Source organism: Myripristis murdjan, chromosome 5, assembly GCF_902150065.1.
Source record: "Myripristis murdjan chromosome 5, fMyrMur1.1, whole genome shotgun sequence".
Lineage (NCBI taxonomy): Eukaryota > Metazoa > Chordata > Actinopteri > Holocentriformes > Holocentridae > Myripristis > Myripristis murdjan.
In genome coordinates, this window is record NC_043984.1 from 23,120,257 (window position 1) to 23,146,779 (window position 26,523).

The 26,523-nt window shown below is 42.3% G+C and overlaps 2 protein-coding genes across 7 annotated transcripts in view; one reads left to right on the forward strand and one right to left on the reverse strand.

Annotated features, from left to right (window-relative positions):
* Positions 1–9: 9 nt before the first annotated feature.
* Positions 10–15,730, reverse strand: pusl1 (pseudouridine synthase like 1). Of its 2 annotated transcripts, XM_030051472.1 has the most exons (9): positions 15,388–15,730; positions 15,221–15,281; positions 14,986–15,075; positions 12,287–12,474; positions 7,600–7,749; positions 4,901–5,071; positions 886–940; positions 465–627; positions 10–165 (listed from the first exon to the last, which is right to left on the reverse strand). In XM_030051472.1, the coding sequence occupies exons 1-9, from the start codon at positions 15,441–15,443 to the stop codon at positions 104–106; spliced, it is 996 nt and encodes a 331-aa protein (XP_029907332.1). In that variant the 5' UTR covers positions 15,444–15,730; the 3' UTR covers positions 10–103. The 2 variants fall into 2 exon arrangements, with proteins under 2 accessions (XP_029907332.1, XP_029907333.1); XM_030051473.1 differs by lacking the exon at positions 14,986–15,075 and having other exon boundaries at positions 15,388–15,725.
* Positions 15,731–17,405: 1,675 nt separating this feature from the next.
* Positions 17,406–26,523, forward strand: part of LOC115359113 (arf-GAP with coiled-coil, ANK repeat and PH domain-containing protein 3-like) — a 68,291-nt gene continuing 59,173 nt past the window's right edge. For all 5 annotated transcript variants that reach the window (XM_030051441.1, XM_030051443.1, XM_030051445.1 and 2 more), the window contains exon 1: positions 17,406–17,617. In XM_030051441.1, the coding sequence (XP_029907301.1) occupies positions 17,571–17,617 (47 nt within the window). In that variant the 5' untranslated portion in view covers positions 17,406–17,570. The remainder of the gene's footprint in view (positions 17,618–26,523) is intronic.

The window sequence follows — 26,523 nt, forward strand, 5'->3', positions numbered from 1 at the left end:
GGCACAAGCTCAATATAAAAACCTTTATTAAAATTTGGTTCATATAAAGGCATGGAAATACAGCAGTATGAGTCAACATAATATTCAAGTAGGAGAATTAGTCCTACTTATGCTTTTCACTGGAGGGAAGCTCCCTGTCTGAGGTGTGTGGAGAGCGCTGCAGATCTGCGAGGGAAGACAGAGAAAACCGACATGAGTGTATACAAGGGGAGGATGAACTGGTAAAAATGCCACATGAGAAAGGACTATAAGGTCACAATTTGAAACAGCAGGTACTAAAGTTGGACGGGCATCATAATAAGCAGCTTTGCAATTTAATATCCGATTTGGTGGGATTTTTGATTAAAGATCTACTTGACTCGGTCAGTTATTCCCTGCTACTGTGCTACCCTTTAATCTGACGCGCCCTCTAAGTTGGGAGCAGCGTTTGGAGCAGTGTGGCTCTTTTCACTCGGCCCTCTGACCTTCCTCTCTGTAGTCCACCCTGCTGAGGAAGAGGCCGTAGGCGGGGGCAGCCAGATTCTGGGGGTAGGCCAGTGAGTCCCGAGCCTCCAGTAACTCCTTCAGCTGGGGGACCGAGAGCCGACCCTGTCCCACTGCCACCAGGGCCCCCGTCATCCTCCTCACCTGGAACACAGGGTCACCGCCACAGAAACTACTGATTTCACTTAAGGTCACACAGGGCAAGGTATTGGCTAAAAAAGATAATATAAAACATGTTATTTTATACCATTATATATTGACTAATTAGTACTTTCATTCAGTGCCAGCAGGTGGCACTAATTACCCACCTTAAACTGCAGCACTCACATCCCTGTCCACACATTGAATAGAGTACCACTACAAATATTACAGTGATATTCTGGGCAATAAAATGATACTAACCTGCTTATAGAGGAAAGACCTGCTTTTAAATGTCAGCTCCCAGAACGGGATCTCCCTGGAATAAAAGACAAAATCAGTGTTATAAAATAAAAACCTTCATAAGCTCACTACCCAAATGTCTAAATATAAAAAATTCAACAATTATTTTCAGTATCAGCTAATCTATGGTGATTTTTTTTTTTCAATTACGTCAATATAATTATGTAAAAATAGTCTATAAAATGGCAAAAATAATCATCACAGGTTACCAGACACCAAAGTGATATATTAAGATTGATTAGTCTGACCAGCAGCCCATCTAAAAAAACAACAAAGTATTCATTTTATCATATAAAAAACAAGCAAACAGTGACATTTGTGAAGTTGTTAGTTAATTTTACTTAATAAGTAAAACTATTAAATGATGATTGAGAATAAAAATGCCTTAAGCGTTTGTTTTAAGCTGTAAAGTTCATGCAGATAATCAGATATCAAGGGGAGGGCTGTTCCAAAGTTTACGGGCAGCAATAGCAAAAGCAGAACAACAATTCAGAAATACACTCAGGTGTTTGTTCGCCCACACATTTACACAATAAATACAGAGAAAACCTTTCTCACGAAACATCACAGCGATGACATCGCCCCCGAAGACATGACAGTGTATTTGGCATCACTGACTGAACGTGCCATACCAAAGAAAGGTTAAACACTGCCAAAGGGGTTGAGGCGTCACTTCAAAAGCACAACTCTATCTGAAATGCCTGTCAGACGTTATATAGGATCTCTCAGTCGCACATGGAAGAGGAGCATGGAGCAGACACCTATGTTCTGCTTTCTGTTCCACCCTTGCTAGCTCTAATGCTCATTATAATAACGATAAACTTGATATGTTACATTTATATGTAAGACAATTAAAAACAGTGCAGGAAAATGCAAACACAATAGCATAAAATGGGTAAAACCAAATCCAATCAAAGCTTGGTTTTAAAAGTGTTGTTTTAAGAGGTGACTTTACAGACAGCACAGTCTAAGCTGCTCAGGCAGTGTGATCCAGAGCCTGGCCGTGCAGATGGCAAAGCTCTGCTGCACACCTTTGGTCTTAAATCCAGATGTCAGCGCGGTCAGTACGGTCCTGCCTGAGCATCGCAGCCTGCACTGCAGCTCTTCAACAGTTAAAAGATCTAAGATACAGCTATTTCATAAGTAATCAATCATTCATTTTAACTAACAAAGCAATTTTCCTCAAGTCTACCGTGTGAAGACATGTCTCTCTTTTATCTCTCCTTTGCTGATATTGTAATGCTTTCCTCCAGTGAGTGGACAGACGCTCCTACCAATGCAGAGTTGGAGGGTGATGTGACATTCATGTTTTTGCCAGACATCAGATAGAGCCCAGAAGCTCTCCTCGTGCACAGATTTGTTTAAATGTCACTTGCTGAATACATCACTGCAGCTTAGGCCCAACAGGATTATACAAAATACCATAGAAAATGTGAATACTTCATTTTTTTTTTTTTTTTTTTTTTTTTTTTTTTGCAATTTTAGATTCAGTTTCACTCTTTTTCTTGGTGTATGTTGCTCCACCATTGGAATCACAGCAGCCCTCTGTTTCCTAAAGCTGATTGGCTGACAGCCCTTAGGTTTAGGAAAAAAGTGAACTGAGCAAAAGGGACCGAGGTGAGAATTGGGTCAAATGCAAATTTGACTCAGCGCTTGCTGTCTGATTAAATTTTATATGTGAAGAGTGCAGAAGTAGTTTTCTATGCAGCTTTCCTGTTGGCTAATGGACCCTTGAGGAACATGTCTAGCTGGAGATGGCAAGTGTGTCATGTTGCACAGTCAAATGTGTGTGTCATCTGTGTGCATCTTGTCTACCCGACTCCTCAAATATATACACACACAGTCAGAGACAGATAAATGTCATCTATTGTGACATATTACAGCATACATCTGTATTTTGGTGTCCATGTCATGCCTGTCTGATACAGATGTTTGTCACATCTGCCTAAAAAACACTCATTTCCATGCCTGTTCATCTCAAGCCATTTTGAGTGTATCTATGTAACTAAATGATGTATAGACTTGATGTATAGACATGTTGTTGCAGTGTCTGTCACTGCCCAGTGAAGCAGAAATGGCAAAAAATTATCTGAAAATAATTAAAACAATATATTTAAAATATATTTCATGCTGAAAAAATGATGTTTTGGGGAGTTTCACTGACATCTGCAACAAGTCAGTTCTGTTCCCAACATAAAAGAGGGTTAAAATCAGCCCTGAGGAAACTGCAGCAGACACTGCTCAGTTTTGTGTGTAGTGTTGATTGTAAATGTGTGATTCTGATTTTTTTCCCTTGCTGACATTGAAGAATCTGTCGCAATATTTGCAGCTAGTTTTGACACAGTTCCCCAGTGTGGGGTGGGTGATATCAGAGCCCACAAAACATTCCCACATACACTAACTGTAATCGACACCAGGAGGCTGATGAAAACTGTCTGTCCCAGTCGGCAGCTCAAATTTACAGTAAATCCGACAAGACGTGAACGCAGCGTTATGCTGAACCTGCCCAACACAAAGCTTAGGCATGGAGCGCTGTTCCTTTATGTGCGACCTGCTACACAATCAAACAACTAAAAGCCATGAGATCAAACATTTCTGGGGGGGAAAAAATTCCTCTTTTAATCTCTGTCAAGAGTTGAAAACTTTTTTTGGCTTCACCACAGTTTCTGATATCAAAAACGTAGTTCAACGTTTGGCTTTTCAATAATTCACTGCTCAGTTTCCTCTTGTTTTATCACTGTTACTCAGAATAGTGACCCTCATCAAAAAATAAAGACGCAGCTCGACTGCAGGCCTTCTATAGGACCGAAACCTGACTGAGACCAAAGTTAGCACACACTGGGCCATTGATAGGATTTTTTTTTTTTTTTTTTTTTTTTTAAAGAGCGACTGAGTTAAAGTTTTGGTCTAGCCAGAGGTTTTAGTAGGAACAGTGTCAAAATACTGCACTATCATCCGTGATGAAATATGTTGCAGATTTGTAAGCCCGATGCTCATGGCATGTTCATGCACCATGTGTGTTGGTGTTAAGGGACTATGTGACATTTATTTTGAGAAGTGCTAACACTCCATGCATGTCCATATTGTGCACCATATTTTCAAGGTAAATAATTAATGCCTATGAAAGTGGTATTTGGCACGCAGAACGACCCCCATGGACATGTAATCCTCCAAAGCTCACATGCCCTTCTCCCTCCCAGCCCCCCACTTCCATTTCTAATATGAATTATGTGGAGTCCTCATTGTCTAAGACACGCAGAGTACACGTCCACACACTTTAATCACAAACAAAAGCAAATTGACTTCGACCTGCGTGGCCTACCATCCTGTACACATTTCAGGTGCTTATAATCTGATCAAGTGGAACAGCCTTTATCCTGTCCAAGAGCATGAATAAAAAAAATAAGCAGTGCTTCTTATAGAGTACCTTATCTTATATCAATAAGAACTGTTTTTTTTTCTTCAGTTATATAATAGACGTTGGCGTCCTTTGGGCTCTACTGGTCTACATATGATTTATTTCTCAGTGAAACTCATTCCATCACGGCTCTCCTCGCTATCATTTGGACTGGATTCATCGCGAGTCCAACTCACATTCTGTTTGATCCATTTGATTTTTTTAAATATCACATCAAACATGCCAGGCTGTCCACTGAGTCAAACTGGAGCTCGGCCAGGGAGATTTTCTAGGCTGCGCAAGCGGGGCTGGTTGAGTGGAGCTGATTGTAAATGATTAAAAACTTTGGCCAACTTGTGCATCAGATGATGAAAGATTGGGAAACACATTATATTTACATTTACCCAGAGGAAGAAATGATTATGCATCTAATTTTCTAAAAAAATAAATACATCATTGTGATAACGTCATCTGCCTCCTAGTGCAGTCACATCTCATATCCATATAACATCTCATCATATGCACTCAGTGTGATGTCAGTGTAGTTTGTGTGATCAGTTTAGTTGAAAACGATTGTACCTGTGAAAGTGTGTGTGTGCAAAGGTGCTTCCCGGCTCTATGCTGGCCACCTCCAGGGTCTTTACGGGGCTTTTGAAGGGCATGTCGGAGTTGAACGCTCTGAAGCTGCTGAAGTCATGAGTCCCGACCAGCAGGGCGGCAGCTTCACGGATGGCTCCCACATTCAGCTCCCTGACACCACAAAGGAAGAAGAGATTTTAAAAGAGCAGCAGGAGAAGTTTTCCCTGGATATGGATGCTGGTTAGGGGTTAAAAGTGGCAATCTTCTCAATTGTTGAAGTTAGGTTGTCAATAACTGACGTTTACTTAGTGCTAATGGGGAAAGCCACCACTGGGTATTGTGAGTAAATAATTAAGCTAAAAATGGCACAATTTCTCTATTTTCAATAATCAGTGAATTGCAAAAAAATCTTCCTTGTGACCTTCCATGTAGAAAATGAATTGAATTGAATTTCCATGGCCTAGATAAATGTGTTGTTTTTTTTCCTAGACCAAAATTTTAAATACACTTCAGATTTGGATGTTTTATTTTGCAGAGGAAGTGAATATAACTTGGGCACATGATACATCTGAGAATAGAGGGGATTAGGAGCGCTGCGTGGGTCCCCAATCAGGCAAACAGGAATCACGCGTTCTTTGGAGAGGGTTGGTGCAATGGAAAATATATTTTTAAGTTTGTCTTTTTAAATACACATCCTGTGTAGAGTACGGCCGGCAAAAAAACCTAAAAATCATCCAAGGCACACTGTTTCCAGCCAAAACGTGTTGGTCAGCGGCCAGGCTTTTATATCATACTTACCCATGTAATATTGAAGACGTTTTAACATTTTTTCTATGGAACAGTGAGCCTTGGATGTTTTTAAAGTTTGCCATTCGTACTCTACACAGGATGTTTCTTTAAAAAGGAGACAAACTTAAAAATATACACTAATGTACATTCCTTGAACACTGAGTCATTTTAAATTGAGGAAACTGATGGTACTGACAAAATTCCATAACTTTCGATGACTTGTCCACAGGATTTATTAAACTCTCCGACTTTCCCTGTTTGAAATAGGCTTTTTCAAAATTTCTCGACTTTCCAGCAATTTTGAGATCTGTAAGCGGCTGAGGTTAATAGGATTTTGGAGGCTTATTGCACTACCTGCGCCCTTTGAGGACGCAAAGGTCAAGACAGTCGGATGCACGGAGCGAATTAAACAAACAGGGGTTTCCAGGCCTGCCTTTCAAAGCCGAGTATTTCATTGATTGACCTACATAATATAAATTGCTATGCTGTTTTGCTGGGTCTAATCTTATGAAGGATGGCGCCACGTGAGAACAGCGGAGCATGTCAACTACAGCCACATTTGAGAGGGCCCAGTGCTTGAATTCTCCACGGTACCACGCTACTGTCAGCGCTCAAATATGATCTGACAGAGAGAGAGAGGCAGCGAGAGGAACTGAATGAGGGAGAGAGAGAGAGATAGTGAGCGGGGCCATGACTGTTCAGAGTGGTGCACTAATTAAATTCTTGAACACGAGAGTTAGTTATGAATGAGGATGAGAGAGAGCGAGCGCTGCAAAAAATGCATGTCTTAGCGGTTTGTTTCATCTTGTGTTGAGATCTTTTCTGAAAATATGTGAAAAAAGAAAAAAACAAATGAGAAAAAGGAAACTCCACCTCTTGTGCAGTTTCACTTGTTTAAAAAAAAAAAACTGCTGCAAGATAATGTGAGTGGATTTAAAAACCTTGCCGAAAAAAGTGAAGCCACGTTGCTAACAAGGGCAATGTGAGCTTCTTTCCTTCAGTGAGGAAGCACAGTTAAAACAAGATTTTAAGAGTCAGTGTATAGTTGTGATGAACATTTCTTGCAGTGGGAAAATGGAGAAAAAAGGAGGTGTGGTGACGTGAGCGAGGCAGATCAAAGAGAGAATGGAGAGCGGCTGCTGAGGGAGAGATGCTCAGGGCTGGAAGGAAGAGATGGATGGTGAAAAGGAGAGAGGGAGAGCAAGGCGTAAGAGGGAAGAGACGGTGCAAAAGAGATAGAAAGAAGGAGAAATGGAAAGAGCAAGAGAAAAATAGAGTGTAGAGAATGAGAAAGGGAGAGAGGGAGAGAGAGGCTAAAAAAAAAGAGTCAGGGTAATGTGTGTGGGTGTTGTTCTGCATCTGTATAAGCCTGCAGCTTATCTTGCCCTACTTTTCCCAAAAAGTGAAGAGAGGAGGAAAAAAAAAAAGCACACAAATGCTCACACTGCTCTCTGAAATGCCTTTTCACGCTCCCTCCCTCCAATCACGGCTAGAAGAACGTCATCCAAGCGACTAACCGTGCACTGTCTCATCTCTCTCTCTCTCTTTCCTCTCCTGTTCTGTTTGTTTTGGGATGTCGGCTCAGATAAAACGCTTTGTTTGACTGGCCCTAATTTGCAGCTCTTGGGTAGCACATGTAGATTATTCATGTGTTTAATGCGCCATTGTGTCAGCGACGTTTGGTATGAGCTCCCTGTGCATGTGTGTGTGCGTGAGTGTGCGTGTGTGTGTGCGTGTGGACATACTTCTTAGTTTCCTCTGAGCTTGAGTTTTAATGTGCAAAGGACATCAACACACACATGCCCACAGCAGCACAGTTTTGTTAAGCACATAGCAGTGCTGGAGGAGGGACAGATGACTGATGGGTGACTGAAGGGGGGCGGCGTGTCAGCGTGGGGGGGGGGACTCACGTGTCGCGGAGGTTCCAGCACAGATTGCAGTCGGTGAGGGGGAGCTGAGAGTGGTGGGAGACTCCCAGGGCTATCCGGTAGACGTAGGTCCGAGACTGGGCCTGGAAACGGGCATGGAAGTCAGCGGGCACATGGTAGGCACGGGTGATCCTGGCAGTGTGAAAATGGAACAGCTGTTCAAATCAAGGCTGACATCCATTCAGTCCCGGAGACATGGAGATTAACCTGGAGAGATACTGCTCTGATTCGGATAAACCTGCGGATTAATAGCTCATTTATCAAGGTTATAAGTCCAGCAAATTATTATAAATACTTACAACATCCATACAACATATGCCTGGTATAAAAGAGTTCCACTATGACCATACTGGGGCGAAAAAATGCTCACACGATTAACCTGTAAAGAAAATTTCAACAGCCAAGAACAAAAGGTCTGTTGAATGTTGAAAAAAAAAAGTGTACATAAATAAAACATATCCCAATGCATGTTTATTTAACCCTGCTTCTTCCACCCTCAGACTGAGCTACAGCCTTAATACCCTTATTTATCAAGAGCCAACAAGTTACTGCCAGTGAGAAAACCAGCGCAAAAAGTCACTGTCCAAAATTCCAGTGTTGCAGCCTTGTCACAAAAGCAAACCTATTCTCAAAAAGCTGAAAGGGTTTTGACTGTCAGAGCCCAGAGCCCTGAGGAGCCGAGGGCTTACGCTAACATGGTTAGCATCACAACAGAATCAAAGGCTGCAGAGCCTCTGATGTGATTCCAGCAGGGGCAGGGCTCACAGGCTACTTCCTCCATATCTGCACATGAGGGGGCTGTATACATATAAACACAGAGATTAATGATGTAATAACTCAAACTGATTCAGAGGGGATCATTTCCCTTGAAGGTTAAAGGACCAGCGTGCATCAGTATGTGGCACTTCTGGACTCTGCATGAGGTTTGATGGTAGAAAGTGTCACCAACATTTTGGATGAAAGTTATATGAACAAAATTGAAATTGATTAATCTGTTTTATGTTAAATTCTTGTAACTGAAGTGAATAACAAAAATGTGTCACTCAATTAAAAATCAAAGATTTACACAGCAATTCAACAAGCATGGTTTGAATATTCTGGCTCCAGGAGGATTACAAAATTATTATTGCAAAATCAAGTATGCCCAAATTTATGACACACCATGAAAGCTTCACACCTTTAAATAGCTTTTTGCAAATGGAATGCTAAATCCTGGTAAAATAAAAATCTTTAAAACTGGATTTTCATGATTATTTTGAATTATGCTCTTACAGGGCCCCTGGCGGCTGGACAATATTCATTCTTAAACTTGAAACTCATCCACCCACTTCTCAGATGGTCAAATGAATTCTTATGACTTAATATTGGCACCACCAGTTGAAGTGAATCCAGGATGGTGCTGAAGAAACAGAACAATCTCAAGCTCCAGTGCTGGTTGTGTTGTTGTTCTGCAGCCTTTTCTCTTTAAATGGTACAAATCATAGCTGAGCGGCGTAACACAAAGCCCATGTCCCTCACCTTCTGGCAGATAACAAAAAAGTGAAATTGCGCACAATCCCTTCAGTGAAAAAGCACAGTAATCATCATGCAGTGGCAAGTGGGGAATCTTTAGTGCTTGCAGCAGTGAACAGAAAGAACAAAGACCTGCAGCCACGTGTGCCATTGAGACTGTGTTCACTTTAGTGGATGTGGCTGCACAGCGGATACTCTCGCCCTACAGTGTTTGTGTTGTTGATCCGCGTGTGCCTATGCAAAGTGTACAGTCAGTTTGCAGTTGGTGCACTCATGCATTCATCTGTCATGTGCTGCCCCATGTATGGAAATACGACTCTATTTGTGTGTGTATGAGTGAGAGACAGGGAGACAGAGAGACACACAGAAAGACAGCAGGGAGCAGAGTGTATGCATGCATGTGTATACTTGAGTGTCACTGCTTTACTGATCAGATAGACACATTCACACTCGTGTACATGTGTGTCCCTTTCTGCATACAGTAGTGTGTATCCGTCTGCATTTGTGTGCCAGTGTGTGCACAGTTAGGGAAACTAGGTTATGTTTCCAGGGGAGGAGATTGGATGTGACACGTGGCAGAGGAAACCCTTGCATCTGCCTTCAGCCCCTGCCCCGATATGAAGTGACAACCCTCGCCTGCCCCCGGAACCACACACTTTCTGTCTCTCTCTAACACACACACACACACACACACACACACACACACACACACACACACACACACACACACACACACACACACACACACACAGGTACACACATAAAATTTTCACAAGCATTTGGGAACTGGGGCATTGTTTGGGGTGGCACCATTTTGCTACTCAGCAGTTTCCCCTTATGGGAAAAGTGTGGCTCATTTCAGGCTAATTGAAGCCCATTTACATGAGTGAGAAGCTTTTCACAGCTGGCACAGAGGAGGACTGAAAAGTGGTTCAAAAAAGATTATCCGTGCACTGGATTAGAGCTCCTTTCGTAATTCTTGATTTAATTCAACGCTTCGACATGCGAGGTCTCTGTCAGATTAACACCCATGTGAGGAACAGAAGAGGTGCATACAGACGCCCCAGCAGTGACATCACAAGTACAATCAATTACAGCAGGGTCACTGGGTATCTCACACCCATGATGACGCACAAACCATGCTACAAGCAGTAAAAGCCTTTTATTATAAAGGCGCTATTAACCCACACCACTGAATAAATGGGATATACCGGGCAATATGTTCTCATGACTCTTATCCAGCACCTGGCCTAAGTATTGGTTGGTTGGGCAGATGCTGACTATCTTTTTACAGAAAAAAAGCCCTTAACCCAAGCTGAAGAGATTTTTTTGCTGTGTACAATCTGGGTTTGAATCTTGTCAAAGTAAAACTGGCATCCACATACCTGCAAAAATTCTCTGGTCCCTTGTTTCCATATGTGTCTTTTATCTTCATCTGTGATAAAAGTGCTGCATTAAATAAGCGCATTGTACTAATTCGGTTTAAATTAATTGAAATAGGAATTTTCAAACTGAAATGGACTTTGATACAAACTGTATTGTGACCCATGTATCATGATATGTATTGTATCATGAGGTCTTTGCCAATACCCAGCCCTGCAGTCCCAAGAGGCTACAGACCAACAGCTCGAAGGGAGAAGCAAGATTTTGGTTGTGGCCGAAGGAAAAAAAAAAGGCTTTTTCTGTTTGTGTTTCTTTCTGCAAGCAAGATGTTAAAAGATGGGTTGTGACACACACACAGAAAAAGGCTAGTGGGTGTTAAGTGATCTAAGTAATGAGACACAAGCACTATGGAGGCTGTAAAACTGAACACAGAGTGAGGGTGTGTATGTGTGTGTGTGTGTGTGTGTGTGTGTTAATCAGAGGAATAAGGGGAATCGATTGGATGCTGCTGGAGGTTGAATATTCCCTGTGGTGTAAAGCAGTTCAGAGGCCAGGAACAGCTGCTCTTTGAAGCATCTGGGTTTATGTGTTTCACAGTATATGTGTTTGTGTGTGTGTGTGTGTGTGTGTGTGTGTGTGTATTAATGGATGCTATAGACCAAACAGCAGAGCAGGGATCCCGCTACTACCCTAATCCTTTCTAACCTTCTCTCCGCAGGTTTACGGATTAGCGCTCGGGTGCTCGGGAGCTTTCCTTCCCTCCCTCCTCTCATCTGTCTCGCTCCCCGCCGGCTCGTTCCACCTCACACTCTCACTCCTCTGTCTTCATTTTTTCCTCAGACTGTGTCAACATCCGTCTGCCTAACTCTGTAACCATCTTACCTCGTTCCGTTCTCACCTCTCCTCTTTCTTTGACTGTTTCTCTTACTGCCTCCACATCTCTCTCCTCCGTCCCCCTCTGTTTGTGTCCCTTCCCCCTTCTCTCCTCTCTCTGACACAAACGCTGCTGACTAAATATCTCAGCCATCGAAAATGAAGGTGATTTTAAGAAAGCGACAATGGCTTTGATGCGAGAGATGCAGACCTAAAGAGTGAAAAAAGTAAAAGTGAAGGCAGGAACAAAGAAAGAAAAAAAAATACTTGAAATTAAACAGAGCCCTATAAGTCTGCTAAATCAACAATTCTCTTTTTATACATCAAAAGCAGGTGAATCCAACTGGATGTTTGGTAGAATTTCACCAAACATCTAAATTTTACATTTTGTTGTTTGCTCATCTGTTTGGTTATTCCTAGACAACATGACGTCACGTCAAGATGCTTGGAGTGCTGTTACCATGGAGTTTTAATAGCAGAGAAAATTTCAGCTGTCAAAAACATCAGGTATCAATCCCCCAGAATTTCTAAACTCACTAGTTTGCACTCATGTTCAGTCACACAGAAATCATCCCAATTTCTTAACAGACCAGAATGCACTGCAGCCTGAAGACATGCTGTGTTTTGAGTGAGGTGTAATCTGGTGTCCTCTAAGCAAGAAAAAACATGCACACGCTTGCTCTCATTATATCACACTGAGATCTGCTATTGTCTGTAATATATTATAAGTAATACGCCTTCAGTTTTAGTTGAATATCTATGCAGAGCTTTAAACACAAGACCCCAGAGATTGTCAGGAGCAGCATTTGGAGATGACACTAGTTATGTTTTCATTTTATTTTTATTTTTTTTACTTGCACCACTAAAATTTCCACTCCCGGCTGAGGAGCAGCGAACTCACCGGATTTGTTCTGTCCTCAGGTGGAAATTGAGGGCTTCAGCGAGGATGTCCTCAGCAAAAGGCGGCTTGTTGGGTGCTCGCTGCAGGTCAAAGTGGGCGGAGTTCGAGAGGGCGTGGACACCCCTGTCTGTTCTGCTGGAGATTGACAGAGACACCGGGTTGAGCGGCCTCAGCCTCCTGATCGCGTCCTACAGAGAGGCAGAGAGAACGACAGACACACAAAGAGAGATAAACACTATGGTTCATTACTACATTTTAATATCTGCGGTGTTACTCGTGGAATTCAAACGATCAGTTTAGCTTTTGACAGGAATTGTTAAAAGCCCTTCATAAACAATTCAAATAAAGACGTGAAAGATTCAGCATCAGCAGACTGATGAGATGGGAATGCCTGCGATGTGCTGTTATCACGGCACAGCAGCTCTCCCATCTGTGTTGATGCCACAAACTATAAAGTCAATTCGTCCATGTGGGATCAGCGTGGGCAGCGAAAATGTTTAGTCATGGATTTAAAGATACAAACCACCGATAAACTCAAAAAGAGCAAGTCAGAATCACTTAGAGCAGGGCTTGGGTACTCCTTGGTGTCTGTGTGTGTGTAAGTGTGTGTGTTGTGTGACTTACATGTTTCCTCCTTTTCCACTCCCACTTTAAGCCTCAGTCAAAATGATTTCGCTAATTAAGCCGTCATTTTAGAGAAACAAGCAACAAGCAGATTAATGAGCTGAGTAATCTTCTATCTGTGATAAATTTGAAAGGAAATATTTCTTTTGTTTGTTTGTTTGTCAGCTTGTCTGCATTTTTTATAAGCCGTACACAAACGTATTAATAACTAAACATTTATTAACAAGGTGAAGGCACAAATAATTCCTTCCTTGTTAACAAATGATCTGCAGAAAAAGCCTGAAAGGAAATGATAAAGCCAAAGGGCCCCACACATCCAACATAAAGATCATTAATTACAATCCTCACCAGACTGGATTCATCACAAGCCTCTCAGAATAGGAAAGCTAACGGATGATTTATGACCATCTCTTGTCATTGATTCAAGGCAGGTAGAGGACTTCAACAACTCACATGACTAATGATACAAAGGGCCTCCCAGTCAAAACCAGTACAGAGTCTCAGCCCGACTGAGCGTTCTGGTTTTACAACTTTTGCTTTTTAAGATTGTTATCTCGGTGGACGGACAGATGGAAAAACACACAGACATGATGGACATCTTCACATAGGGCAGATGTTATGGCTGATCTGCCTTGGGTTTCCTAAAAACATTCTAGTGCCAGCGTCTACAGTGGAGAGACAACAAAAGGGTTATTTTTCCATAAGTTATGACTGAAGTTGCTCGAAGGATGTGGGCGATGTTTGCAGCTATGAAGAGTGTCTCAAGTTTTTATATACACTACTCACAAAAAGAGAGGGATATTTGGCTTTTGGGTGAAATTTATGGAAAATATAAAAAGTTCACGCTACAGTGATATATCATGAAAGTAGGGCTTTTAAGTAGAAGCATACACTGGTGATTTCCTCATCTCAAACAATTTCTTGAAACAAAAGCCAACAACAGTGGTGGGTATGCCACAACAAAAAATGTCAGTGTCAATAACTTGTCATGTGCCCTTGAGCATCAATTACAGCTTGACAGCGACGTCTCATGCTGTTCACAAGTCGACTTATTGTCTGCTGAGGCATGGCATCCCACTCTTCTTGAAGGGCGGCCCTCAGGACATTGAGGTTCTGGGGTACAGAGCTCTGAGCCTCTACACGGCGACTCAGCTGATCCCATAGGTTTTCTATGGGCTTCAGGTCTGAGAAAGTGCAGGCCACTCCATTTGAGGTACCCCAGTCTCCAGCAGCCATTCCCTAATGATACAACCTCGATGAGCTGGAGCATCAAACACCTGATGTGACTTTTGCCGTTAAACTCCTTGTTAGAGAACAGCAACTTGTGCAAAAAGTACTGAAACATTGAACAGTTGGACATGTGCATTCAAAAGTTTACAGAAGGTCACATTAAGTTCACCTGTAAAGGTTATAATGCATTTTAGGTTCATCCTGAAATTTCACCCGAAAGCCGAATATCCCTAACTTTTTGTGAGTAGTGTATGTTCCCTGCAAATTTATCACATATTTCAAGCAACTAAATAGCAATGATCTTTCCTCTAAAATGCTCTCTGGGGATGCCAGACCTTTGAGGAGAGAACAGAGAAGTGATTCTGGCCTACATCAGCTGTATATCACCAGACACTTGTTTTCAGATTCCTTTTAGCCTATATTCACTGACTAGCTGCACATCTGTGAGATGAAGACCTTGAATTAGAGCAGATAGCCATTTGTCGGGCTGGGAATGCAGAGGACGCAAGGTGTGGATGAAACTGTTTCCATCTAAAAAAAAACAAAAAAAACGCCTAGAGCCCAGCTGCAGACTTACGGGGGCACAAGAGGAGCATGTTGGGGTCACATTATGCAATCCATGTAGCCTTTGACCTGGGCGCTGTTAGGCAACCTCTGTGCACTGCACTGCTGATTATGTGCGTGTGTGTGTGTGTGTGTGTGTGTGTGTTGCGTGCTCTAATCCACATGATAAACAGGACCTAGGAATTTGTCTTTCAACCAGACCACTAAAAGCTCTGCTTGCATTCCAGCAGTCTGGAGCAGTGGAGGAACAAAGGTCAAAAGTCATCCACAGAAATTCATACCTCCTGCAGTAGATAGAGCTGTGCGGGTCGATAGAGATGTCTGCTATCTGTGACTGGAGGGTCCTGACTGGAGTCCAAAAGTATGATGCACTAAAACAACCATTAAACCAGGCGATAACAACCAAGACACTTTTACTAATCTTTTATTAGAAGAACTACTATTTTCTTATATGCAAGAGTGCTTTCTATCCTCATAAATAAATAAAGAGAGAAAGAAAGAAAGAGACCCACTCACCTCCAGGTGGTCCTGAACCCCCTTCTTGTCCAGCTGGTGTGGGGGCACCTTGACCACACCGCTGCAGGAGGACATGAGATTTAAATGACAATAACCTCAACAAAAGTAAATTTTCTGCTTGAACATCCATACATAAACTATCCTCTGTTTTCAAGCGTAAAGCCTACCTGTATTTTGTTCCAATGTACTGGAAAAAGATGAGATAACGTGAGCAGTTGTGCATGCTGGTCTGTCACTGTTTCCAACACACTGCTTGCTCATGTTGCCCGCAAACAGTATGGGCTTGTCACACGCGTCTAAAGCTGACATTAAACATCGTGGCTTTGTGTGATAATGTATTCTTACAAGTGAAATATAAGAGCCAAAACAAAAACAGAAAGGTGACTTTTATGATCACAAAACTGAGGTATCTCTGTTGTAACCCGTTATTCACGTTTTTGGACTACAAACATGCGACGGAGGCGACAGAGGAGGAGAAGCGGAGAAGTCCAGAGAGGACACAAGAGCGAGAAGGACTGAGAGATATTTTGTTACCCCGTTTGTAGTCCGGAAGTGCAGCACCGAGGAGGCCGTGTGGCAGTGCTATTTATTTGCTTGACACATCAACCTGACCGGCAACTTTTGCTGCGAGTAAGAGCTTTTCAGAAAAACTGGGAATTAAAACCCCCAAATTGGAAAAGAGACCCCAGCAGCGCATGACACCCACCAAACATTGGACATCTTGCATCCTGGTGTCTTGGGCAGCGTTGGCCCATACAGGCTGCCTGCACGGAATCACACTAATCTTCATCTAAGTAACACGGTCCACGTTAACTAATAGTGTATCAGGCTCGCTGTAAACTCGAAAATAAACTATTTTAATGCAAGACAGGACACATTTCAGTAAACGTTTTGCATGAAATATCAGCTGATGGACAATTTGAAAAGGCAGTGCCGCTTCCCTCTCGGTCTTTCTGCAGTCAAACTCCATCTGTCCCTTTATGATTTCGTCATGAACACTGACACAGGAGTGGGTGTGTCTCTCCAGTCTGCTAAATACCACATCCACAAATGCAAATTCAGTGATTTAAACCATCCTTTACTGGTGTTAAGAATGAACTCAATTATTATAGATATCGTAATTCTTTAAAAGTACTCCAAAGCAATTAGAGGCTTTGAGATTTCACGGGACTGATCACTGACTGAAGTTGGTGCTCTAGATTTAGATTTCTGAATGGAAAGCCTGGGGTATCCTTGGTTAATGTGCTTCCTTTGTGCATGTAACCCTGCTTATTGTGATATTGTTGTACCTACTTTGTGTGTCTCTGTGTGTCCTTCATGCATTGTATTTGATGGTGTTGTTAATAAAAATTTATTTTAAAAATGGGGTTCCTGTCTATTATGCATTCCCAACTTCGCTTCCATGCTCTCGTCAAGCCGCAAAGCCATCTGCCCTGCAGATTAACTATAATGATTTTAATTGTTATCATTTTCTTCAGCAAATGTTTTTTTCTTGTATGGATTTTCTTGTTTAGCCTACGTGTGTTTCTTTTCAATTGTTTGTTTTCACTTTTCTTGTGCACATTGAGCTGCTCCGTGTATGAAATGTGCTATAGAAATAAAATTACCTTGCCTGCAAAGCACTGAAATCAGAAACTGTGTCGACGTGGGGAGATGAGTCCTCAGTGAGTAAAAAAGGCACCAGCAACAGACCAGCTCCAGTTATGGGGGGCAGTCAGATTTAATATCCTAAATCAGTTACTCTCAGCACTCAGAGCCCTGCTGGGTTTCATTGTAAATATCCAACCAGGGGCACTTTTACATGCACAGTGTCAGGTGAATGCAATTGTCAGAAATAAACTGGCTGGATGATAGAAAACCTGCAGGACTCTGGGTCCTTAAGCCATAAATGAAAACCACTGATTGAGTCTCCATAAAAATGAGAAACTGTCCCATGTTCCAGGGCTCATAATCAGACATATTCTTAATGTTTCCCTAATTTTTGAGCAAGTGTCCATTTGTTGAAGCCATGACCACAGTTGATCACAACCCACCATCTTCCCATGATTCCTCTTGTGCGTCCAATGGCGTTGCGACTAGTGGTGTTTCGGGGTTTCTCTCTGCTGTGTGGAGTCTCTGGTGCAGCGACGCCTCCCGCCTGTCTCAGCAGCAGCAGCAGCGGCAGTGGTAGTGGTAGTGGTAGTAATCTGCCCGCCGCGCACACACCGCATTCTGCACTGTGTCACCAGGAGAGGGGCGACACACGCTGTCAAGAGGAACCGGTCACCTTCCCGACTGTTCAAGCCACATCCATCTGCGGGCAATGAAACAGACTGACTGAAGAAGGAATAGGCGAGAACCAAACGCGAAAATGACGGTGGACTTTGAAGAATGTATAAAAGATTCACCCCGATTCAGGTGAGGCTGTCACGCGCATCACAGCGGTGCGCAAAAACTGGCACACCTTTTACGCACGATTTTCCCCCCTTTCTAATGGCAACTGAACGCTTCTCCTCTGATGTTGTCGTGGCATCAGCAATGTAAATCACACAGGCTCGTATATGTTAAATGTCCGAATTGGCTCTTGTGCTGACAAGGATGGGGATGTCATTTTTCTTTTCAGATTTGGTTTCATCTTTAATCATCTTGCTTTGCCTGTTTGCTTTGCGACCTTTTTGTTTGGTTTTAAATTATTAATTTGCATCGGAAGGGATGTGTGTGTGTGTGTGTGTGTGTGTGTGTGTGTGTGTGTGTGTGTGTGTGTGTCGCTTATGTGACTGTGTCTTCCCACCAGTGTGATTTCAAAATGTGGGCTATAGCTCACTGCATATGGAAGGAGGGAAACCCGTTGACTCGCACAATGAGGATCCATTTTCCCTAAAGTGTTACAGCTGTAATTGGTTTTCAGAGCTGAAATCATGTCAAAACCATGATGTGCAATATTTAAATAGGTTAACAGGCATTCCCTCAGTGTGGCAATATAACAAGTATGAGCATGTGTGGATCCTCCTATCTTTGAGTCAATGTTGCAGTATGGCACACAGGTTGGGTGCAGTCCTTTCATCTGCTCAGGCAGTGCAGACCTCCAGTGAGACACTGGAGTGGAGATGCCCTTGCAGAGGCAGAGGACTGGCTGGCAAAGAGGTACCAGGGACAGGGCTCTCTCTCTCCGCAGGGATGGAGCTTGTATTGTTGGGCACGGCTCCAGCTGTCCGGCCTCCTGCCCACTGGAGGGTAGCAGCCACACTCAGCCCACGTGCCAGTCTGGCTCCTCTCCTGTGCAGAGTGATGGGAAATGAGCAGAGTAGATTGGAACAACAAGTAGGCCGGGGATCCCCTGTTAATTATGTCAGGAAGATGAGCTGTGGATGTGTTGTAGTGTTGTCTACCTAATTTGTAAAGAGAGAATGAGCAGGAGTTTGGTCTTTTCTGTCTCTAGAGAAGGAAATAGATCTGTATTTTGTGGATGGATTGTTTGTCTCTCTTTTTTTATTTCCGCTTTTCTGTGAATGTGTTTCTCTGTGTCAGTTCTCTCTTCTTGTGTTGCCTCTCTCTCTGTTTGTCTCTCACCTCTCTTTGCCACCCCCCCCACGCCCCCACCCCCCTTTTCCCAGGCTTTGGTAACCAATTTGTTGAGTGTTGGTGTTTATGCAGACGGTTCAACAGACAGTCAGTAATTTGTGTGAGCAGACAGTCAGAGGAGAGAGAGAGAGAGGGAGGGAGAGGCAGAGAAAGAGAGATATTCCAGTCTGCTGTGGGAGTCCCTCCTCAGTGATGGACAGCCATCTCTCCTGGAGGCGACAGGTCACAGGAAAACATGGAGAAACAACGCACACTCAGACACTTCCCTTTTTCCACCCAGTTCACTTTCCCATGGTCTTGTGAAGATTGTTATTTGGAAAATTCCACCACAGACAGCGGAAGCTGAGGTTGCAGTTTCTTCGGATTGGGTTTACAAGCAATAGGCAGAGTGGGTGTTTTTACAGACCAAGATTACTTTACTACCATGATGTAGTTAATGTTGATGATGGTAGTGATTACAATGCTCCTGATGAGAGCACTCATGGTTATGATGACGGTCAGTGGTACATGTATTACATTTCCACAAGGGAGGTAATAAAGGCTTGTCTTTCCAGTATGTTCCACAGTTTCTACCTACATGCCTGTTTGTTTACTTCTAGATGCCTGCCTGCCTTCTTGCACTTTCATTCTGGACAAACAGGAGTGGGAAGTAGGGCTGGGAGACATGGCCAAAAAATAAAACCTAATTTTTTTCAAACTTTAATCAAACCTCGATTTTAATCTGTTTTTGTCTTGTTTTCCACTAAATACTACTACTGACTGATGGGAACCATTGCAGGTGTGATCATGTGACTGGTGACATGCATTCTATGTGAGCATGCACCTTCAGGTAAGATGAGTGAATTAAGAGCTTGTTTGACGGAGCACTCAGTGGCCATTTCAAATTTATAAAATGCGTAGTGAAAATCTGGATTCTATGATTCAGCTGTTTTATGCATCAGTTTCAAACATATATACAAATTATTTGATTCAATGTTTTTATCGCCCAACCCTGGTGGGAAGAGGAGTGAACTCTCTCTCTCTTCTCACATGTGGTGCTAAAACATCTCACACACCCTCCTACTGCAGGCCCTAACTTGTAGATTGTCAGTTGTGTGTGTGTGTGTGTGTGTGTGTGTGTGTGTGTGCATGTGTGTGTGCATGTGTGTGTGCATGTGTGTGAGGGTGTGTGTGTGTAGGCGACTGAGTGTCCATGAACAGAGAAAGAATGTGCAGTATTTAAGGTGCCTGCTTTTAGTTCATGCCATTTCCCACTCTTAATCCCTGTTTTTCTTTTGTGCTGTGCCTCTTATTCCGTTTTCACCTGCTGCAGTCATTTTTTTTTTCTGTAAGTAAAGTGTGTGTGCCTGCCTATAGTTTTAAGTATTATACAGTTATAACCTGATCCCCCAGAGGCACATTGCTTTCAGCTATTCACCATCATCAGGTCCCAGTTTTCCATGTGATGTTTGAGCGCTCACGTCATCATTTTAATGACGGGCAGACATCATGACAGTCAGTGTGTGTGTGTGTGTGTGTGTGTGTGTGAAGCACAGCAAGGAGGATTAGTTTTCTCAATCGACTGCAGAGCTAATTCAGTAATCACTCTCTTGGTAGCTTAAATGAAATGTCTTAGTTAATGAAGTGATTCAACTTAGGATGCTGATTTTGCATGTCATGTGAATTTGTGAATTCATCACTCAGCTGAGAAATCCATAATTCAACTCCACAGGCTGATTTGACCTCAATCCCTTCCAAAGGTTGGGTGAAAAGTAAAATTAAACTTGAAAGACTGAAAATACTGACTGACTTTAAAATAGCTGTTAAAATAATGTCATAAACTGTGAAGAAAGACTGAACTAAGTTGTTTCATCTAGTGAAATGCTCCTAGTTTTTGTGAAAGGGCAAAAAATGGGCAAAGATTTTTTGAATATGTTTACTGAAAAGAAAGAAATACTGTAAATACATTTTAATGAATTTATAATTTAGAGTTTGTCATACACCGTATCTGCTGCAGAGAGACAAAATACCTGGCCTGGACTTCCGTTAATTACCGTTTCCGTTAAAATATCAACCTTGCCAAAAACACTAAAACTAGAACTGGCACTAAATAAAGGAAAAATGAAAACCCAGGTTTATAGAAACAAGTAAATAGCCTTACTGTAAATCAGTAAGAACAAAACTTAAACTACCACACCCACATGAATGAAAACGAAAACAAACTAAAAATCCAACACGGGCATTACTCAGCCAATCCAAATGCAGGTTAATGAAAAGAAAAGTAAGTCAAAGGTTGTTCATATGAAGATAAATAAAGGTAACGGACCGCAGAGGTATTATCACACACTGAACATCGTCATCATCAGTCCCCTCACTGTGGTTTCAGCCCAGTGCTGGCTGGCCAGGATATGTGGATTTTATGGGATGGGTACGTCAGTGTGTATATGTGTGTGTGTGTGTGTGCAGATTGATCTCCACCTGTCCGTTTGTCTTCTTCTGTTGTCTCTCCTTCTGTCTCCACCACCCACACAGACTGCATTGTGCTCTCCAGACAGGTTAAGTGAGTTAACGAGTTTGTGATTGAGACAGAGAAATGGAAAGAGCTGCAGGGACAAAGAAGGAGATAGAAGGAGAGCGGTTATCGTTCATGTGTGTTGCACTGTGTGTGTGTGTGTGTGTGTGTGTGTGTGTATGTGTGTGTGTGTGACAGTGTTCATTCTGTCCAATATTACACACAAATTACACTTGTACATAAACTTGTTTCAGCACCTCTATATGTATTTGTGTTGTAGTCGATCCAAAAGGAAATCACACTGAAGGGCTTGTACAAAGACTTAACAGCTGCTATATCACTCAGATACAACTTTTCAATAAAATCTTCAGCTTAACAAAAACTATGGCCATTTACACTGTTCTCTTTAATCGCCAGTACTTATGAGCTTTCCATATGATTATGGAAAATGATGTCCACACTATAAAGTTGCCAAATCTTCTGCACATCACAGTTTACTTCAATCCACTGACTACTAACATGAGATTTTTTTCATTTTGTTGAAGAAATGTAATCATAATTCCAGTTAATTGCTTTTATTTATGTCACTTTTGGTCAGCAGTGTGTTGTTTCACATTTATACAGTAGCAGATGAATATGAAAGCTTGTAACATTCACTGCAGTAGAAATTTGTGTATGTGCATTTCTACCCAGGAGTTGATGTTTTGTTGTCGCTTTGAGATGATCATTTGTTCTATTCTTGTATTTCTTTGTGGTTTCTGTTATCTACTGTACTTTGTCTTGCTCCAGTCAGACACGTGCCTCCTCGGTGGTTGCTATGGTTACTCACAGGAGCAGAGACAGACGAGAGGTCGCAACCCCTCAGTGGGCTAAATGTGTTTTTTGATAGATGCACTTCTTAAACCCGGCACTCCATGGGAAATGAGTGCAAACTAGGCGCGTTTTATTGTGCTGGGTGAACCTAATTTATTATTCTTTCCCTTCCCCTCCATTGCACTTCCATCTGTCTAGTTAATACAAGACACAGGAATGGTTGCTTTATGGTGTTGTTTATTAATTTTCAATGAGTCCCTTGTTATGTTATGTTTCGTAATCAATAGCAGAACATAAATGTTTATGCTTAAAGAGCTTTGTGTCTGTTTATAATGAAATTTAATATAATTGAAATCTAGAAAAGGAATGTCTCGGCTAATATATTGCATTATTTTGAGAATGTCTTTGATGCACTCAGATCAAAGTCCAAGTAAACAGTCAAAGAAATGAGAACAGTGCATATCACCCAAAGAGAGGCTTTTGGCCTTTATCAGTGGTTGATTGCATCGTCTGCTGTCATGAGAATATCTTAAAAGCATTTTCTCACTTATTGATAGATTAAAGTGCCTCTGCATGCTGTAGATATCTGCCCGGTGCCCTGGTTTCGACCATCTGAGATCATGATCTTATTTGTGTTCCCTACCTGCGTCACCACCTATAATCCTCCTTTCACCCACATCGCCGACTTGCCTGTCTGAGATAATGAATTCTTGTTGGTCAGCCGCCGGCGAAATATGTAAATATGCACTAAGCTTCATTCTCTAATCAGAGGAGGGAAATTAGCACTGCTGTCGCTATGGGTGACCAGTCACTTTGGCTGGCATGGCAACTGCCTCTCCCTCTGTCTGTCTCCGTCCCTGCTTAATTGTGTCTTTCAAGGACGCGGGGATCGGCTCACAGCCCCCTTTCAACAAACCTATGCATATGGATGCACACACACACACACACACACACACACACACACACACACACACACACACACACACACACACACACACAGCTGTGCCAGTGGGCAGGTGTGTGTGTGTAAGCGGAGAGAGCGCAGTAGTGTACCAGTTGGGGAGTAGGTGGCACAGCACAGGGTGACCTTGAAACAGTGCATATGATTTCAAAGAAGAAAAGACATTTAAGTGCTGAGTAAGATCACTTGTTGCCACACCCCCCTCCCCCCTGGACGCAGGCTGACATTGATGTGTGTTTGCTAATGCGATGGTAGCCTTGGAAAGTGTCCCGGGACTCAGCCACCGCAGTACAAAGTGCCCGCTCTCTGCTGTGCCCAGCGTCCTTGTCTGCTTCTCTATAACTTCATCTCCGAGAGCATATCTTGCAGAGACACACCATGACCTTCTCAAGGTGAACATGAATAGGTTTTCTCTGTTTGCCTGGCGAAAGGTTTAGAAACATTTCCCTTCCATTCACATCAAGCTGCTAAAGTCAAGACGCTCATTCCCGACCACTCTCCATAATGCATCTACACAGGAGACGTTTTCTTGTAGAGAGAAAATGACCCTGATGACCTCTTAATATGCAACCTGGATGAGCCCTATCCTCTTATAGGGAGGTGCTACGGTGCATCTATGTTAAAGCCTTTTTCGTCTCGCTGTTTGTTACGGTCCAGAAGAGTCTACCTTAATTGCTAAATCGCTTGAGATTATTCTCTAAACCTCTCGGTCACAAAACCTTCTCTAGTGTTTACGGGCAAAGACCATAAAACGACGAGCAAATCTCTCGGATTTGGTCATAATCTTGAGGGATTTCCCCCGCCCCCCGAGCAATAGGTTTTCCCTTAAATGTATAGGAAGGTCAAACAATTAATTTATGCCAGGCTTAGTCCTCCACATGGGAACATTTAGGTCTTTAGGTTTGATGTCTTTATGTTGGATCTAATACATCAGTGGTGAGTTTCTTTGATGTGCTGCCTGACTTCGGTTTTAAAACGGATAGTGCAATCGATTAAAAAAAAAAAAAAGAGTTATCTGATGTACTGACCGCATTAAATACATGTACATAACAATATGTCCTGTATACACTAGCGCTGCAACTAATGTTTCATTTCAGCATTGATTAATCTATTTAACATGCAGTTCATCAGTTGGGAATAACTGACAGTATAATCTAGTGTAATGCACATAATACATAGAGTGAATAGGCATAGATAAATTGTAATGTAAAATTGCACATAACAGAATGGACGTAACCAATTGCATCAAGGGTCACAGTTATATAACATAGCATAATTGATTTATTTGTTGTTTGCACACACAATATGCAATAGTTGTAAATTAACTAAATGAACTACGTGCTCACCTCTGTGTCCAATAGTCAGTAAAAATCAGCAACACTCTGAGAGATAAAGGGTCTAAAAGGTTGGACTCCAATAAATTGAGGGTCAGAGAGTTGCTGATAGTGAGGGCCGTTTTGTAGTCAACCCCTGATGAAGTTGGAAGTGTGGAATGAATGAATGAATGAATGTTTCAACCAAAGGTCCATCTCTTCAGGGGAGGAAGCATTTAACCAGCATTTGACATTTTGCTCTCTCGCAGCCCAAAAGTGTCACAGAGAAAGCAGCACAAGGCGCAGCACCCCCTCCCCATCCAATTTGAATAAATATTTTACTTCCTCCTGCACGTGTAAAGGTGGAGGCCACAGCAAAACACTCTTGACAGTGAACAGCAGTCTTTCATGTCAGAGGCATGATCTTTTTTTATATACTTCAAAGGGGTTGTGAGTAATGGAGATGCAGTGTTATCGGGTCTAGAGAGAGGATTGTGAGATCAGGCCCTTTGGCGCTACACATCTTTTTTCTTTTTTTTTTTTTTTTGGTCTGAATGTTTGAAGTCCCTGCATACATTTATCTGTTTATGTTTATATGCTCTTTGTCTTCAGCAATAAAAAATTCACTATGGTGCAGGTGAATTAAACATGGCAGTGAATTCTGTACTGCTAGGTTGCTTGGGAACAGTTGTGTGCATGACTTGATGCCATACTCATACAGATACTCATACAGATGCTGTTTTAGGTCAATCAAAAGAATGATGTGATGTTTTAACCCACAAATCGTGACTATAGAGAACAGCAGACTCCGCCGTCGTCCTTCTGCAAGACCATCTGACAGGCAGCACCATTCACAAGCCACCTCACCGAATGTTACAGTGCTGAGTGTGACTGCTGGTTTGTCACTGGAGTTTTCAAGTGGGGAAACTCCCATTGCAGATGCTTCATTGAATTAGGCCCATGACAGCTCCAGAAGGTTCAATGGTGAGTTCTTGCATCCCAGAACCATCAAGTACAGGTGAAGTCAGCTCCACTACTCTGTCCCTACACCTAGAATTATGCTAGTTTTGAACATTACACAGTAATTTATAAAGTCTCTTAGCCTGGATCGAGCCCTTATGATTCCTCAGGTTTTGAACAGCTCTCACTCCCAGGGTTCGACATGTGAGATGCTTGATTGGCTGGTCAACAAATTCTCTGATGATCCCTTCACAGTGTGTTCATCAGAGGTAAACAAACACGGCAGAGGCCATGAAGAGTTGTGATGTTACCAACAGCAAGCCACAGCAAAATTGGTGATTTCTTCCTTCCTTGAGAAAGGTTACAGCTTCGATAGATTAAAAGATGAACAGTTAGCCAGTCTAAAAGCTGCTGCTGTTGCGGCGATGCCTGATGATGCAATCAGTTAACCCACTCCGATTGGTTTAATGCTGACCAGTGGTCTTGGTCAATAGATGGGACAGGCACTGACTTTGGTAAACCACCTCTGATAAAAACATGGCGAGACCCCACTGACCTACAGCATGATTCATGAGGTCTGCAAACCAGGCTAAAACTTTTTATGATTTTAGCAACAATAAGCTAATGGGTTGGCTGGCTCTACGGACTTGAAATGTCCCACTCAGCATATCAGCAAACAACAACAGCAAGAGCTGACAGTGTCTTATTACTCCCTTATGGCTATCATGTTTATATTTCCATATGATATACAGCTCCTGTCTTAATCAGATGATTAAACTCCCATACACTGAATAGGTCATGAAGCACTAAACTGATGCTCTGCTTGTCTGATGTGATATCCTTCTGTGTAATAGTGGACACATTGGAGATACTTATTTTTCGCTTGCTGACAATGCACTGGAAACGGCATCTAATTTGCAAGGCTGTTGCAATTGTAATTACTTCACTGGCTCAGCCATTTGAAAATGGAATTGCCTAAATCAGACATTGTGTGGCCTATATTTGTTGAAGGCTTTAGAAAAAACAAAACAAAACAGTGCTTCAGTGTTGCTGTATTACTGCTTAATCACAAAATGGAGCACAGCAGGCAGACTGCCTTTGCATCACAAAGAACATGACCACTTTTGCACCAGTGATTTTATTTTTTACATTGTTTTGACATTAATTGCATCAGTTAATGCACTGACCAAATCTATAATGGACC

Excerpts from the sequence above, each read along its gene's own strand:
- pusl1 (XM_030051472.1), bottom strand. The coding sequence starts at position 15,443 with ATGCACAACTGCTCACGTTATCTCATCTTTTTCCAGTACATTGGAACA. Across the intron at positions 15,282-15,387 it reads TACATTGGAACAAAATACAG|CGGTGTGGTCAAGGTGCCCC; the intron begins GTAGGCTTTACG and ends GTCCTCCTGCAG. Across the intron at positions 941-4,900 it reads GCACACACACACTTTCACAG|GGAGATCCCGTTCTGGGAGC; the intron begins GTACAATCGTTT and ends CTTTTATTCCAG.